This window comes from Felis catus, chromosome X (genome assembly GCF_018350175.1).
Source record: "Felis catus isolate Fca126 chromosome X, F.catus_Fca126_mat1.0, whole genome shotgun sequence".
NCBI lineage: Eukaryota > Metazoa > Chordata > Mammalia > Carnivora > Felidae > Felis > Felis catus.
Genome location: NC_058386.1, coordinates 100,869,561 through 100,885,905, shown reverse-complemented (window position 1 = coordinate 100,885,905; position 16,345 = coordinate 100,869,561). Strand labels below are relative to the sequence as shown.

The window sequence follows — 16,345 nt, the reverse complement described above, 5'->3', positions numbered from 1 at the left end:
CGGGAAGCTTTGTAGGTAGAATTAACTGAATATAAAGGCAGGAGTATTGAAGGGCTTCATTATTATCTTAGGGGAACATCAGGAAGCTCCGAGTACTTGGAGCCTCGGGTAGTTTATGGGGAGGTGGATGAAGATGGAGAAGAGTAGGTTGGGGCTACACTTTCCAGGGCCTTTTAAGAGCCATAGTAAGGAGTTCGGATTTTTTCTTGTTGGGAGTAGAGAGCCCTTCAAGATTTAAAGTAGAAAAGTGATGTACAAACTGAGAACATGGAAAATTTGTCAGTAAAAGGGGAATTCAAAGACAGGTATGAGTCTATAGGCAAGTATAGACTGGTAGGACAAATGGAAATATGATAGATGGTGATAGATTTATTACTGAAATGTTTGAGTTTGATAATAAATGCAAGTGGCCTAAGTGTTCCTGTTAAGGTGTCAAAGATTTTGAGATGGGATTAAAAACCAGTTTATTGTTTATTTTTCACGAGACTTCTAAAACCTAAGGACAGATAAAGGTTGAAAGTAGAAGGGTGGGAAAAATATACCAGGGAAATTATTGCTGTTACAGACAAAATAAACTTTTTGGCAAAAAGAGATAGTCACTTCATAATTAATAAAGTTGTGTTCTCTAGGAAGATAAAACAGTTGTAACTTTGTATGCACTTAATTGCATATTCTCAAAATACACAAAACTAGAAATTGAGAGTACTGTAAGAAACTTACAGGGGTGCCTGGCTGGCTCAGTCAGTAGAGCATGTGACTCTTGATCTCGGGGTTGTGAGTTTGAGCCCCACATTGGGTGTAGAGATTGCTTAAAAAAATAAAATGTTGAAGAAAAAGAAACTTACAGTTCATTATAATGGGATATTTTTATTTATTTATTTAAAAAAAATTTTTTTTTTCAACGTTTTTTATTTATTTATTTTTTGGGACAGAGAGAGACAGAGCATGAACGGGGGAGGGGCAGAGAGAGAGGGAGACACAGAATCGGAAACAGGCTCCAGGCTCCGAGCCATCAGCCCCAGAGCCTGACGCGGGGCTCGAACTCACGGACCGCGAGATCGTGACCTGGCTGAAGTCGGACGCTTAACCGACTGCGCCACCCAGGCGCCCCATAATGGGATATTTTTAGAGACAGTTGTATTAATCTAGGTAAAAGATGAGGACCTACAGCAGGTACATAAGTAAAGCAATAAAAATGGGTTTGATGGCCAGTGGAGAACAGAAAGAATGAGAAAAAGTCTTGCTTACCTTCTTGCATCAGTCCTCAGTGACTTTTCTCCCATTTTTGACTAATGGGGATGAAGTCTGCAATATGTAGCTTAATCTTTCACTATGTTTCTTTTCATTGTTTACTGATTATTTACTTCGCATTAGACTTAGTTACTGAAATATATTATGCATTTCTGAGGGCAGGAACACTGAGTGCTTAGAAGAAACTAGTAAATAACGATTTGTTGGCTGTATTCTTCTGTGTCTGGGTTTTTTATCTATTTTATGAAATATCTACATTAACCATCTTCCACGTGTACAAGATGGCTGTACTAGAGATAACGTGATCCTTTTTCATAATGGAGAGTTGACTGTACACATGCTGCTTTCTCTTTTGTAATAAACTAGAAACTAGTTTGTGACTTAAGTCAAATAGTAGGTATTAGGAAATGAAAAGTGAGATGTCAAGTTGTTCATAATTTTTCTACTTGAGATTTTTCATCTAGAGGAAATAAATTTACCCCTTCATATAATTCAGTAGCTAACCTCTCCCAAATTGGATCCTTATGAAGTACTTTTTAAATATGGAGTTTGGCCTTTAAAGGGGAACTCTGATATTTTTCATGGAACAGGCATACATTTTCTTGGGTACGTTAATAAATTGAATGGTAAGCATCACTGTTGTATTATTGTATTAATTTAGGACTTCTAACAGAAAGAAGATAAAAGAACTTCGAACTGCTACTTGATTTTAAAAGGTGTACAAAATTCAGGTACTTAACTTTGTTAGATTATAAGAAAATAATTGAGAGAAGCTTATTTTGAAAGCAAACCATGGCCATTAATAGGCTAGGCCTTATTTACAGTTTTATCAATTCAGGGAAGATAGTGTTTGCTTTTTATATGTGCAAACAGTATTAGCTATTTTATGAAACATTAATGAACCATTTTTAGCTTCTTCCAGCTGATAATTGCATTATGGATGAACACAAACGAGAAATTGTAGAAGCTAAGCAAATTGTTAGAAAACTTACGATGGTTGTATTGTCTTCTGAAAAAATCGACGAGCGAGAGAAAGAAAAGGAAAAAGAAGAGGAGAAAGTAGAGAAGGTATATAGTTCATTTTTATAAGATTAACATTGTCTTCTGGATTTAGAATTTGAAATTTAACTTGTAATAGTTCATCAACTTATGGGAGAATAATTTATTAACTTTAAATGTAGTTGAAATCTGGTTTTTGGAATACTAATTTGCAAAGGTGGTTTTAGTTTTAATCTTATTGGCATCTTCCCAAAAGAGGCCGCTATGTTTTTCTTACACAAATTTCAAAGTGTATTCTAAGTAAAATATATGACTATATTTGTGCTCTGTGTATTAATGTCTCTCAAGTCCTAAGGGGATTCTCAAATATGAATGAATTCTAGTTCCCTGTGGCACAATAAAGTATTAAATAGAACTTGATTTAATTCCAGGTCTATAAACTCTCATGCTGGGTCTGCTAAATCAAAGAGCAAATCCTGTTGTTTTTTTTTCAATAGCTAAAAAAAACTTTGATTTTACTTTCAGGAAAATACTGCGTTTTCCATGGTGGCAGCCGTTGTTGACATATAATATTGTCGTGTTTAGCTCAGTTTTTTAAATTAAAAAATGCCGAGATTTATTGGTGCCTATATTCTGAGGATCTTCACTATAATTGTTCATTTTTAGCCGCCTGACAACCAAAAACTTGGTTTGTTGGAAGCCTTGTTGAAGATTGGTGATTGGCAGCATGCACAGAACATTATGGATCAGATGCCTCCGTACTATGCAGCTTCACATAAGCTAATAGCCCTTGCTATTTGCAAGCTCATTCACATAACTATAGAGCCTCTCTACCGAAGGTATGTTACTATATGCTTTTCTAATCATTGAGGTAGAAATAGCTTAGGACTACAAAAAAATCTACATGTTTATCTTGTCTCCTCAAACAAGCAAGTACTTCTGTATGTTTTATTAGAAGGTAAGAACCATTCAGAAGCGTATCAGTCTTATATGTATTAATCAGTGACTTGTCTCCTAATGTCTAGACCAGGTGGTGCAGAATGCGTGCTGCAATGCAGTCTAAAAATTGTAGCTTAGATGTCTAGGTTGGGTGTGCTCCATTGAGAGTGAAAACACCACTCTTCTCTTCTTGACTTTTCCTCCTCTCTTGGGGGTGGGCAGAGAATTCCTAAGGTTTTTACTTAGTGTAATTTCCCTCTGTCCTGGGTTGAGTGGCTCTGAGTGAGGACATTGCCTCTCTGCTTGCCTTACCTCTCCTGGCATATAGGCTGCTGTTCTGAAAATTGCTAGTGCAGCCTTTCTCATCATCCCTAGTTACTGTGTCCATCCACCCGTCCTCTAGCCCTCAGCCTGCTTGCAGGTTACTTAGGAGCAGTACTGGCAGCAGCTCTGGCTTCAGCCCCACAGATCAGAGCCTGCGTCCAAGGCCCCAGTCTTGTGACTCGTGCATAGCTGCCGGCTGCTGCCTTCAGTGCCACTGGGGCTGTGGACCTTGAAGGCTTCTTCTCAAAGAGTGACCCCTGTGACTCCACAGCGGGACACCTGCTCAGCAGGTGAGAACTCTGGGCATGCTGTCCTTTTTAGTGTGACACCTTCTTTCATTATGCTGCTCACCTTCCCTACACCACCCACCTCATACTCAGTCTAAGTAGGGGAACCCAGACTGAGAAATGTTTATTTACTTGAACCACTGTTGTTATATCCATATTTTTCTCTTTTATCTTCCAGTGTCTCTGAGGTCCATCCCTTGTTCCCCATTCCCATATCCAAATTCCTGATACTGGCCAAGTTTAAGAACAAATTCATACAGTGTATGTTAAATGTTACTTGAAATCTGCGTTTCTCTGATTTCCTTATGCAGTTCATTGGAAACATTCTCTAAGCTCTGGCTTTTTCCAAATGAGTATTGTTTTTGTCTTTTTCTACCCGATAAATTATCTGTATTAATGAAGTTAGGCACAAGTGATATATAGAAAGCAAATTTGAGCAAGAAAAGCTTTACTTACTGGTAACTTAAAGTGGTGTATTACATAGTATACATATAAATTTTGCTTCTTTTTATAGAGTTGGCGTTCCTAAAGGTGCTAAAGGCTCACCTGTTAATGCTTTGCAAAATAAGAGAGCACCAAAACAAGCAGAGAGCTTTGAAGATTTGAGGAGAGATGTCTTCAATATGTTCTGTTACCTTGGTCCTCACCTTTCTCACGACCCCATTTTATTTGCAAAAGTGGTGCGCATAGGCAAGTCATTTATGAAAGAGGTTAGTAAGATTTTTTTTTTCTTCCAAGCAGAAAACTGAATTTTGGAGTGAAGGTGTTCTGCGTATATTTGTGTTATGTGTATCACTAGGAATAAAAAGAAAGTGAACTTAATTTAAGAAAAGCGTATTTTGAGTAAGGTTTGGGGAAAAGTCCATTGTGTCCTAACCACACACACATGCGCGCGCGCGCGCGCGCACACACACACACACACACACACACACACACACACACACGTGCGCACGCGTTAATCTAGGTAGAATATTAGTCAAGTCCCCCGCGTAGGAAAATATACTTTGGACAAGTGATTGCTTTTTGAATCCCCTTTTCTTCTGATTTATTTTCTTGGCTGCAGTTTTGAATCATTGTCATTATTTGTATGAAGTCAGACTGTTGAGGAGCCATTCTTTTCTAGTAAACTTTGTGTTGAAATAAAATGTACAGAACATAACACAAGTCATAATTGTACACCTCAATGACTTTTTTCCCAAACCGAACAGCCAGGTATCCCCAACCCGGATGAAAAAATAGAACAATACCAGTACTCCAGAGTTTCCTTTGTACTCCCTTCTAGTCAGTACCCTAAGGGTAACCATTTTTGTTATTTTTAAATTTTAAAATCAGCTTTGAGTTATAATTTACATACAATTTACTTCACCAATTGGAAGTGTACAATTTGATGAGTGTTGACAAATGAACACAGTTGTGTGTCCACTACCACAATCACAGAGAATATTTTCATCACCCCAGAAAGTTCCCTCTTGCCCCTTTGCCTTCAATTCTGTCCCTTTGTTACTGGTTCCTGGCAACTACTGATAAGCTTTCTGTCACTATAGTTTTGATTTTTCTAGAGCTTCATATAGATGGAATTGTATAGAATGTACTCTTTTCTGTCTGGTTTCTTTCACTGAATGCTTTTGAGATTCGTGCAAGTTGTTGCACGTGGCAGTAGCTTTATTGCTGAGCAGTATTATACAGACATACCAGAGTTTATGCATTCACCAGTTGGTGGGCATTTGGGTTGTTTCTAGTTGGGGGCTATTGTAAATAAAGCTGCTATGAATATTCCTGTACAAGTCTTTTTTTGGGGGGGGGGGCGTATGTTCTTGTTTCCCCAGGAATGGGATTGCTGGGCCATATGGGTAAGTGTATGTTTAACTTTTTGCCAAACTGTTCCAACATGTCTGTATCATTTTGCATTCCTGTATATGACATCCAATGGCTCCACATCCTCATCAGTACTTGTTATTGTCACTCTTAAATTTTAGTCATTTTAATGGGTGTGTGGTGGTACTGTTGTGCTTTTAATTTGTTTCCCTGATGATTGGAAATGTTGAGCATCTTTTCATGTTCTTATTTGCCATTTGTAATCATCATATATCAAATTGTCTATTCAGATCTCTTACCCATTTTTAATTGGGTTGTCTTTTATTATTTCTTTGATTTGCCTTTTCATTATGTTAAATGTCTTTGGAAGAGCAAAATTTTAAATTTTGATTAATTCTAATTTAGTAGTACTTTTCTTTTATGGTTTCCTCTTTGTGTTCTAAGAGATCTTTGCCTAACTTAAAATCTTGAAGCAGAAAAGAATACATAATTTATTTTCAATTGTAAAACAAGGCTATCAAAAGGATTTGCAAATTGTTACAAGCACAAATACAGTTTTCTCCAGTGTTTGGTGATTGCATCTAATTTTAATTTTTGACAACAGTAACTGTATACAAAATTTACCAGCTGTTGTATATTAATCCCTTGACACCTGAAATACTTGATTTGGCTTTTACTGCTTAGCTGGTAGATTTTTTTTTTAATGCTCACAGTTATACAGTGTGTAAAGGTACTAAAGCAATCTGCTAAGTAGTTTATTACTATACAAATCATTTATTGTATAACATGTATAAAAAGGAAGTATAATGATGTTTCATTATCTTAATCCTTATAGTCTGAAAGGGATGAGTTATGTTAACTAGTGCCTGTTCAGAAAAACAAAAGGGTCCTGTCTTTCCTAATGCCTCATATTGGGAAGCATATGAGGTCAATTTGTCCCGTTACTGCTGATGTTAGTATCGATCACTTGGTTAAGGTGATGGGCTACCAGGTTTCTCTAGGGTACAATTATTCTTTCTCCTTTGTTGTTAATATGCATCTTGGTGGGGAGATACTTTGAGACTCTGTCAACAGCCTCTTTCTCATCTTACCTTCACCCACTAATGCTATTCTCTTTAACTGAACATCTTAATGTTCAGATCTCTTGTTCTGAAATTCTTTCTTTGGCTACAAGTATTATAAACCTGTGAGCAGGAGACCAAACAACTGACTTGTGGAAGTTTATAGTAGACAGACATATGCATAAATGTATACAATGTTGTTACCAAGATGTGCAGGTGCTAGAGGGTCACCCTTCCCCTCTGCCATCTCCACTGCAGCTCTCCTGTACTTCTGTTCTGTCACAGTTGTGCCTGGTGCCTGCCCTTAACTCCAGTCTCTATTTTTGCAGAGGTAGAAGGGCAGAAAGGAAGAGGAAAAATGTTTATTTTGATCACAGTGTGGGAAGAAATCTGTCTTCTCTCATTGCTAAGGTTGTGGTAGGGAAAGTGAATCTTTCCAATGATCTGAGTTAGAATTTTGGTTTATTTTTACCCATAAAAATATTTCACTATAACAAATCATTTGTCCTGTGTTTTCAAGTTTAAAAGGCTTTTGTTGCCTAGCTAAGAATTTAAGGTTTACAAGATTGTTCCTAGAGGGCAGATGCGACCTTGGTTCCAAGTAAACTTCTTTAACAGTTCTCTTATTTATAAGCTTGAGGGTTGCTTGTATATATGAATAATGCATATTTTAAAAATATAGGTTATATACTTTTACCAGCTGTCATTTAGCAGAATAGTCTTCTAGCCTACAGTTATTTGTAATAATTTATCTCTGTGTATTTCTTAAATTTGAGTTACATCACATTAGGACCATCTAGTACAATGATCTTCAAACTTTAGCATATATTAGAATCACCTGGAAGTCATCTTAAAACACATTGTTGGGTCCCATCCTCAGAATTTCTGATGCAGTAGGTCTTGGGTGGAACCTACTGAAGAGAATTTGCATTTCTAACAAGTTATTTCAGCTTTAAAAGAGGGGGTAGCCCTAAAGAAGATTTCTGTATGAATGGACAGACACATTTTGCTATCTTTAATTTTAATTGCAGAGCATAGCTTTAATGTGGCTCACCTGACATATTTCAATGTTTTTTGACAGTAGAGTCCCTTGGTGCTTTTTTTTTTTGCATCCAGCTGATGTTAATGGATTAAGTTGTTTATGACATTGATAGCTAATATTGAGCTCTTATTCTGTGCCAGGCTCTATACCCTTTATGCTTTAGGTTAAGTAAATTATCCTAGGTCACTTAATTATTAACATGGGGCAGGGCTGAGATCTCAATCCAGGCAATCTGGATTCAGAGGCCAAGCTCAAAATCTCCACACTCTCCTGCCTATACAAATACACTGTGTCTGAAATTAAAGAAATGGTAGGTTATCTAAATTTTCTAGTTCTTGAAATTCCTTGCTATTTTAAATCAGATCTTTGTTAGTGGTATTTTGTTATTTTGTTTATCTCTGAAATCTCTGTGTTCATGTCAGTCTGTGTATCTCATCTCCAAACTTTGCTTTCTTTGATGGGGGTGTGTGTGTGGGGGGGTGCTATTCATGTTTCCATTGTAGCTACAGCATTTTGTTTCATCTTAATATGTATAGCAGTGTTCAGAACTTCTTTCTGATACAGTGAGAGTGAATCCTCTTACCTTCCCTGCCTTATTTATGACCAGTCCTCTCCCCCGCCAAGCTACAGTCTGAGTACTGGGTTCTCCTTTCAGTGTTTTCTCTAGCCTATGATAGGAGAGCGGATGAGCTTGGTGAGGCTGAGTATAACCCTCGTTTAGAGTACCTCTGCTTTCTCTTCTGAGATCCTCTTAACCTATCCTGTACTAGGCACGCCCAGCCCAAGTGAGTATCCAACTCCTTTGGGCTTTGACTCCCTCAGCCAGCTCAGCACAGTTCCTTTGAAAGATGGCGGGCTTTAGCAGCTGGTTCTTCCTTTGCTGGAGTCCTGCTGGGCTTGTATTCACAAGAGTTTTCCCTCAGTCTACTCACTTACCTTACATGTCTTATTGCCTGGATTTTGTTGACTTACCTTCCTTGGTCTGTACTGCTTCTGGGATTGGGTTAAGGGCAGGAGCCATACCACACTGTGTCTACTACCAGAATTTGTGTGTGTGTGTGTGTGTGTGTGTGTGTGTGTGTGTGTTCCCTTGAAGTTAATAGCATAGTTTCCCCTTTTCTTGCTTGGTTGGTGGTGAATACTTTTACCCAGTGAAAACTGGGTGCCTCAGTTGGTTAACTGTCTGACTCTTCTTGATCTCAGCTCAGGTCTTGATAACACAGTTTGTCAGTTTGAGCTCTGTGTCAGGCTTTTGCACTGACAGCGCAGAGCCTGCTTGGGATTCTATTTCTCCCTCTCTCTGCCCCTTCCCTGCTTGTGTTCTCTTTTCTCTCTCCCTTAAAATAAATAAATAAACTTAAAAAAACAAAACAAAACAAAACAAGACATACCTTGTTCATTGCATTAGGGATTAGGGGAGAGAAATTCTGTGTTTATGCTTCACTCTGTCATCTTGATTCATTTGTCTGGCCAGGCTCTTTATACATTGTTTCTTATGTTGGCCTTTGGTAAAAGCCGAAGTGCTTTAAATTGATTCACAGATGAAGTTTAGAGAAACCTAGAGTCAGAGAGGGTCAGAATATTCTTAGACTGGGCATTAGATGATATTAGGAATAGCTGGGTAATGATACTGTGGTATGTGGAAGAATGTCCTTTTTAGGAGATGCATACTGAATTATTTTGAGATGCGATGTCATGTCTGCTATTTTTTTTTTTTTGGTCAGTCAAAAAAAGGGGGGCAGTCTACAAAGTAGGCATATAGGTGTTTATTGATAGTGTGCTATCCATTCAACTTTTATGTAAACTTGAAATTTTTAATGATAAAAATTTGGGTTTCTAGGAACAGAATCTACCTTAGACCATTGATTCCAAAACTCTAGGAACTAGTTACTTTAGAATTTTGTGTTGATGTTTTTTGTTTTGCTTCTCAAAATTGAAGATCTACCCTGGCAGTGTAGGTTAGAGCCCAAAATTAATATTCCTTTTGGATGAAGGTACAAGTACAGTGGAATTATACCATACTTGTACTTCATCATGCGAATGTGGCCAGACTTGTTCCATCAAAATACTCGGTGTGTATATCTAAGAGTAAGGGTGAATTGGAGAATTTTTGTTTTCTCTCTGTTTGGTTCAGTTGCCCAGGTCTCTTGCCACATTCAGTGGGAGTCTATTTTTTAAAGTAATGGGTTTTCATGTGACATGGCCCCTAAATACAAGCCAATTACTTCATTTCATGTTCACGTGATTTCATCTTCCCATCCCATGTTCATTTTATAGTGATTTCTTCTAATACTACAGAGGAAAAACAGTCTTGTGTTGGACTTGAATAAAAGATAATGTGTCTGTGTACATGACAGATAATTTAAGAGATTTTAAGGGTAATTGTAAGTATATGTAGTTTTCGTTGTACGTATTGACTTTAGAACCTAACTTGCCCACAAAGAATCTTTATTTAGGGCTGTCCCCCAAACAAATTAATTAAGGCATTACGCATTGACTGTTATGTTAACAGGTTTCATCAGAATGATCTGTTAGCTACTTGTTAGTTATGTGACCTTAAACTGGTCATTTTTTTAAAGCCAAAGATGAGTGGTAATAATTTGCTGTATCTATTCCTGGGGTTGCAATGAGAATCAAATGAGATCTAAACACTAATTAGATACTAACGTTAATTAAGTATTCAAATTTAGAGTTAAAAAATGTTGTCATGAATTCCTTAGAACATAGTAAAGTTGTAACTTACTTTTATAAGTTGTCACTACACTAGCTTTTGATGATTTGTTTTAAAGTGGTAATATACTGGGACGCCTGGGTGACTCAGTTGGCTAAGCATCTGAATCTTGATTTTGGCTCAGGTCGTGATCTCACAGTTCGTGGGATTGAGCCCCACGTCAGGTTCCATTGGGCTCTGGGCTGACAGCACGGAGCCTGCTTGGGATTCTCTCTCTCTTTCTCTCTGTGCCCCTCCCCTGTGTTCATGCATGCTCTCTTTCTCTCTCCCTTCCCCTCTCTCTCAAAATAAATAAGAAAATATAAAAAAATACAGTGTTGATACACCTTATTTCCATCTTTAAATAATAGGTACTACTTTAAAGTACCAACGTCATTTCCCACAAGAGCAGATTTGATTTTATATAGGAATGCCTTTGGCTTCTTTACATTGTGGTGGTAATCAGATGTCACCCCCCCCCCCACCCCCATTGTGGAAATTTATAAATTAGTAACAAAAATTTTCATCAAATGAAATTTTTATTGCTGGGGTTTTGGGAGTGGAGTAGTCAAGGGTATATGGACATGTCAGTTTCCAACTTTAAGTGGATACAAATATTGTAAGGATATTTTTAAGACAGGGGTGCCTGGCTGGCTCAGTTGGTAGAACATGCAACTGTTGATCTTGGGGTGATGAGTTCAAGCCCCACGTTGGGTGTAGAGATTACTTAAAAAATAAAATATTTAAACAAATATTTTTAAGACAGAACCTTGCATTATAATTCTTACTGTCGAAGAGACACTGCTATCGTTGGCACCGTCTGTTAAGCTCTTCTGTGTACTTTTGCTGTTATAAGCCTTATATAAAGCAAATGAACTCTGCATTTGGGAGACCAAATTGAATCTACAACATCCTTGCTATTTAATGAGGCTGAGCAAGGAAGAACTGTTAGGATGTTTATATTTGTCCTTATATTGTCACATGTACTAATTGGTTTGAACTAAGGTCACCTTCACTATTACTGGGTATCTTAGTGTGACAGTTCTAATCAAGATGTAGAATCATACTTAAGGTAATAAATTACAAATAAGGTCTTAATTTTTGCCATTAGCTGTGCTTTTTACTTAAGAGAGACATATAAACATACAAGGCTAGGCAGATATTAAGTCTATTAATAGGCAAATGTAGACTATGTACAAACAGTATAATTTTAACAGTATATTTTATACAAGAAAGAAGATGGAATTTTTAGTGTGTATCAAATGCACATTGTAAGCAATTGAGTCAACAACCCCCGTGCCTCCTCTCAAAGACTGTTTTCTGAAATTGAACTTCAGTGTTCAGTTTCAGAAAAAAAATTCAAAGTGTATAAACATAAAAAACATTTGTGAAAAACTCTCATCTCTTAGAGGTTTGGCCATTCGTCTCTGCGGATGCTGTTTGATTCTGTCTGTAATCCTTTGGCTCTTACGCCAGGTCCTTAACATTTTGGTGTATACCAGCCCAATTTTCAACTGCTGACACCTGCAGGTCTTTTGTATGAGGGCTTTTCTGGCCCTGGGAGCCTGTGTAAGCAGTATAGAAATTGGTGTCCTAGAATTGCTGGGGAACTAACTCACCTCATTTCCTCTCCCTAGCTCTCAACCAGTGAAATGATAGGAATTGGTGTATAAGTATCATGCCTTGAGATGGGATAATCCTAAGATGTATTTCTACACAGACCCTCTAAGTCCCCAGTGGGATTAAGCTCCCATTAAACCACAGGAATAATTTCCCACTGGGAGTTCCTAGGATTACTTCCCAAATAAACTATGGCAGCACTTTGAATAGAGTCTGCTTTTGGGGAAATAGAAACTAAAACATGGGGGCATATTCCTTTAAATAAATTCAATATGAAAACCTTAATTTTCCCTAAAGATAGATTTACAAGGCAATTTTTTGTTTTACAAAAGACTTCTGTTATGAACTCCATTTATAAAGAGAATTCATTTAAATAAATCACATACTCATTCATTAAGTGCACTGAAAATACCCATTTTTACACATAGCTTGTTAGAACTATGCTTGTGTAAAACAGCACAGTTTCATGTCATAATCAGCATTTTAGCCAAAGTAATTACTTTTGGGGGCAAATTTTATGGAACCAAGTATAGCTATTTAGCATTTTGTTTGCTATATTTTCATGTTTAAACCACTCCCACAAGTCCATTTACTGCAGTTTGAATGCTACGCATGTGGTAGGTAGGGCGACCATGTGCTTTATTGTTTAAACCAGGACACACGGGATAGAAAGGTTGTGCCGTTACTTATGCTGGGGTAAAAAGAACGAGCACATGTGGTCATTCTGTGTATAGGTGACCATATTATTAATTCTTTGGTACAGATTTGCAGTCTTAGTACAGATTTGGATTGATTAAAAATGAAGTGTGTTGGAAGATAGAAGTTTTTCCTTTAGTATCTCTGTTTTCAGAAATTATGTAGTATCAATATTACTGATTATTTCTAAGCATTTTATAACGATTTAAGAGTTTCTGATCAAAAAATAAAAACAAAGCTCTGAACCAAAACATTGAAAGGCAATTCAGTTCTCTCTTCTCCAGGCTCAGTAAACCCGTGTTCCTGTAACTTTTAACCTATAGGTTATATTTTCCTATTTCTAAGTTATTTTCGTGGGTCTTATTTGGATCCTTTCTAGCAAAATGATTTTCCCAATAGTTTTAAGACACAAATGTGAAGTTCTTAGCCTAGTGTATGGCACATAGTACTCAATAAATGATAGTTAATAAGAATGAGAAAAATAAGGAAGGTGAAAATAGGGTCATAATTTACTTAGATGTAGCTTCAGGTTGAAATCTAGTCACAATCTTCAGTATTTTACTTTTTTCCTCCTTAAATATAGTCTAAAGTAGCATTTCAAATATTCACAGGTTAGAGGTACTAAAAACAGGTCGTTAGTAATAAAAGTAATTTATCTAATTAAATCTACAATGTTTTCCCAAGCTTTCTTTCTTTACTCTCCAGAAGCCCCCTCTTGGTGGACCTACATTCTTTTTGTGCCCAGTTTTGTTATGCAGTCCTATCATCTGCTCCCTCTTCAAGGGCAAGAATGGAACCTGCTTGGGGCCATTTATAGCTGATTAGTTTGTCTCGGCATAATTATGAGTGCTTGATTTTATTCAGACTTAAAAATTCAGCTCCTAATAGTACATTGGCAAGCCTTACTTTTGATCTTCAAGAGATTGTCAAAGATAGGAACTGTCTTTGTCAGTTTCTCAAAGATAGGAACTCTGTTCATCTTTGAATTCCCGGTGTCTGGCACATAGTAAATGAATGAATGAAGTGGATGTCTTCTGTCCACCCCCCCTTTCTTCCTCCCATTTCTTCCTGGGCTGGCCATTCAATAAAACTCTAGTGTTGTACTGTGGGAATGGAGAGTTTTTATTTACACTGAATTAAACAGCAAATTAAACTAAAAGAAAAAGCATCAGGGGAGTCTAATGTGTGTTTACATTCTTACCAAACAAAAGGAAATTACTTTTACTTGCATGTACCTTTTGATTTTTTTTTTTTGTTCATCTTTGTTGTAGTTAGCCTTTGATAGAAATCTTTCTCAGTGCTCTTCTCGATAGTTACATTGTGCTTTCCATTTTTTTTTTTTTGTCTTTGTCAAATTTTCCTGGTTATGCAATCTACAGAATTGACATAGACATTAGAAATTTAAATAGTAAGGGAATTAGGACAGTTTAGTAATGCTGTAAGAAAATTTTTTATTTCTATGGAGGAAACTACATGTAGCTTTATTAGAATCATAGTATACTAGAAAAGGAGTAGCTTTTATCCCCACCTAGTTCTTCCAGTTATGACATACCCTTATTTCTGCCTCCCACTATACACCTAATACGCCACCAGAATTACCCACCCCCAGTCCACCAACAAAACCTAAGCAGCTATTACTTTGTTTTCTGTCAGGCCACTCCTTCATAACCTGATCCTTATTTGCTGACCAGGAAATATATTGACTTAACATTTGTTTCTGTGAAAGGGAACCATATCTTTTAAAACTGTTGATTAAAAAAAAGGATTGTGTATGTTTTCCCTTCAAGGTGACATGGCAGTCTCCTGGAATTAGTCTTAAGTGAAAATGTTGCACAGAAGTTAGGCTTCTCTGTAGTGATACCCATTAAATTACTCAAGTATGAAAACGTAGATGCACAAAACACCCGTTTCTGCCAAGAAAATAATAAGCTTGTTAGCTGCCTGTTAGCTTTTCCTCTTCCCTCACTTGGTATTGAGTTAAACCCTTCCCAGAAATCTAGATTGTCCTTGATTATCAGTGCTTCAGTTGTCCTTTTGGCCTTTGCATGGTCCTCCCAACTGTCCAGCTGCTTATACACACACAAGTATTACTCACTATTTCGTTTTGAATGAATGGACAGCATCAGCATCAAACATGACACTTCAGTGGTCCACCTGCAAATCATTGATACAAAATGACCCAGGTTTTTTCATTCTGTCCAACTTAGACAATGGTTTTGTCTTTGTTATTAATATTTTGGGCTTATTTCTCATTGAGAGTTTAAGTAATGGTGAATTGAAACATAGTTTAAATTGCTTTGGGTTAAATTTTTTGTTGTTAATGTTTTAGTCTTAGATTTTACTAATTCTGTAGCGGAAAACCAGAACTTCTGGATGGAAAAATGCAAATGCATTATAAACTGAGTTGTGCTGGATACAATCTTACAATAAATACTTAGATCAGTTTTAGGATGCTTTGGTTTTTGATAATGAGGTTGAGAAAGGAATTGGCTTATGAAATTGACATTTAAAATTCATGAATGTTGCAAAATAATTTGGAAGTTAGAAATATAGGTGAAATTTTTAAATGTTAATTGGTAACGCTGGCTATATTTAAAATCTACATTTGTTTAAAAAGTAAGGAAATAATTCACAATCATGTACAAGTTAATTTTTTCACATTAGAAGCTAAATTGTGACATCATAATCTTAACCTTTTTGCATTTTATTTATAGTTATTTTTAATTTTAGTTTCAGTCTGATGGAAGCAAACAAGAAGATAAAGAGAAAACGGTAAGAGACAAGAAAAATCCAATGTGTCTGATATTTGTCTATGTATAGCATACTGTAAATTTTACTGTGGTCAGACTTTAATTACCTATGTGAATATTTTGTACTCTACATGCTGGATAGAGCTTTTGGAATATCATACATTTATCATTTAAGATTGACAGTTCCTGGGGCGCCTGGATGGCGCAGTCGGTTAAGCGTCCGACTTCAGCCAGGTCACGATCTCGCGGTCCGTGAGTTCGAGCCCCGCGTCAGGCTCTGGACTGATGGCTCAGAGCCTGGAGCCTGTTTCCGATTCTGTGTCTCCCTCTCCCTCTCTCTCTCTGCCCCTCCCCCGTTCATGCTCTGTCTCTCTCTGTCCCAAAAATAAATAAACGTTGAAAAAAAAAATTAAAAAAAAAAAAAAAAAAGATTGACAGTTCCTGTTTTGGAAGATTACCATGTTGAGAAGGGAAGAGGGATTAATGAGTCCCTCCTTCTCTTGCTGCCCCTTTCCTTACCTCACCTCATTGCTTTCTCAGATGGAGAAACACAAATATCCATTGTGAAAAGGACAGTGATAGTGTGGGGAATTAGGTGTGTTTTATGAGAGGAAGGAATGAAAGTTTTTCCAAGGCTGGCATAAACTTGTTTTTTCTTTTGGGGGGGATTAATATGGACCTTTTACTGAAATCATTTTTCCTCCCTTCTTCGTAGGAAGTTATCCTTAGCTGTTTACTTAGCATTACTGACCAGGTACTACTTCCATCTCTTTCTTTGATGGACTGCAATGCTTGTATGTCTGAGGAACTATGGGGAATGTTTAAAACATTTCCCTATCAGCATAGGTAAA

At 37.0% G+C, this 16,345-nt stretch overlaps 1 protein-coding gene across 16 annotated transcripts in view; it reads left to right on the top strand.

Annotated features, from left to right (window-relative positions):
* The window catches only part of THOC2 (THO complex 2), a 113,673-nt gene that overhangs the window by 51,708 nt on the left and 45,620 nt on the right, over positions 1-16,345 (top strand). For 11 of the 16 annotated variants that reach the window (XM_019824243.2, XM_019824240.2, XM_019824244.3 and 8 more), the window contains 6 exons: positions 2,164-2,319; positions 2,917-3,089; positions 4,315-4,510; positions 5,627-5,650; positions 15,475-15,516; positions 16,210-16,340. In XM_019824243.2, coding sequence (XP_019679802.1) covers positions 2,164-2,319; positions 2,917-3,089; positions 4,315-4,510; positions 5,627-5,650; positions 15,475-15,516; positions 16,210-16,340 — 722 coding nt within the window. The remainder of the gene's footprint in view (positions 1-2,163; positions 2,320-2,916; positions 3,090-4,314; positions 4,511-5,626; positions 5,651-15,474; positions 15,517-16,209; positions 16,341-16,345) is intronic. The other 5 variants (XM_011279460.4, XM_011279461.4, XM_023249254.2 and 2 more) reach the window with 1 other exon arrangement.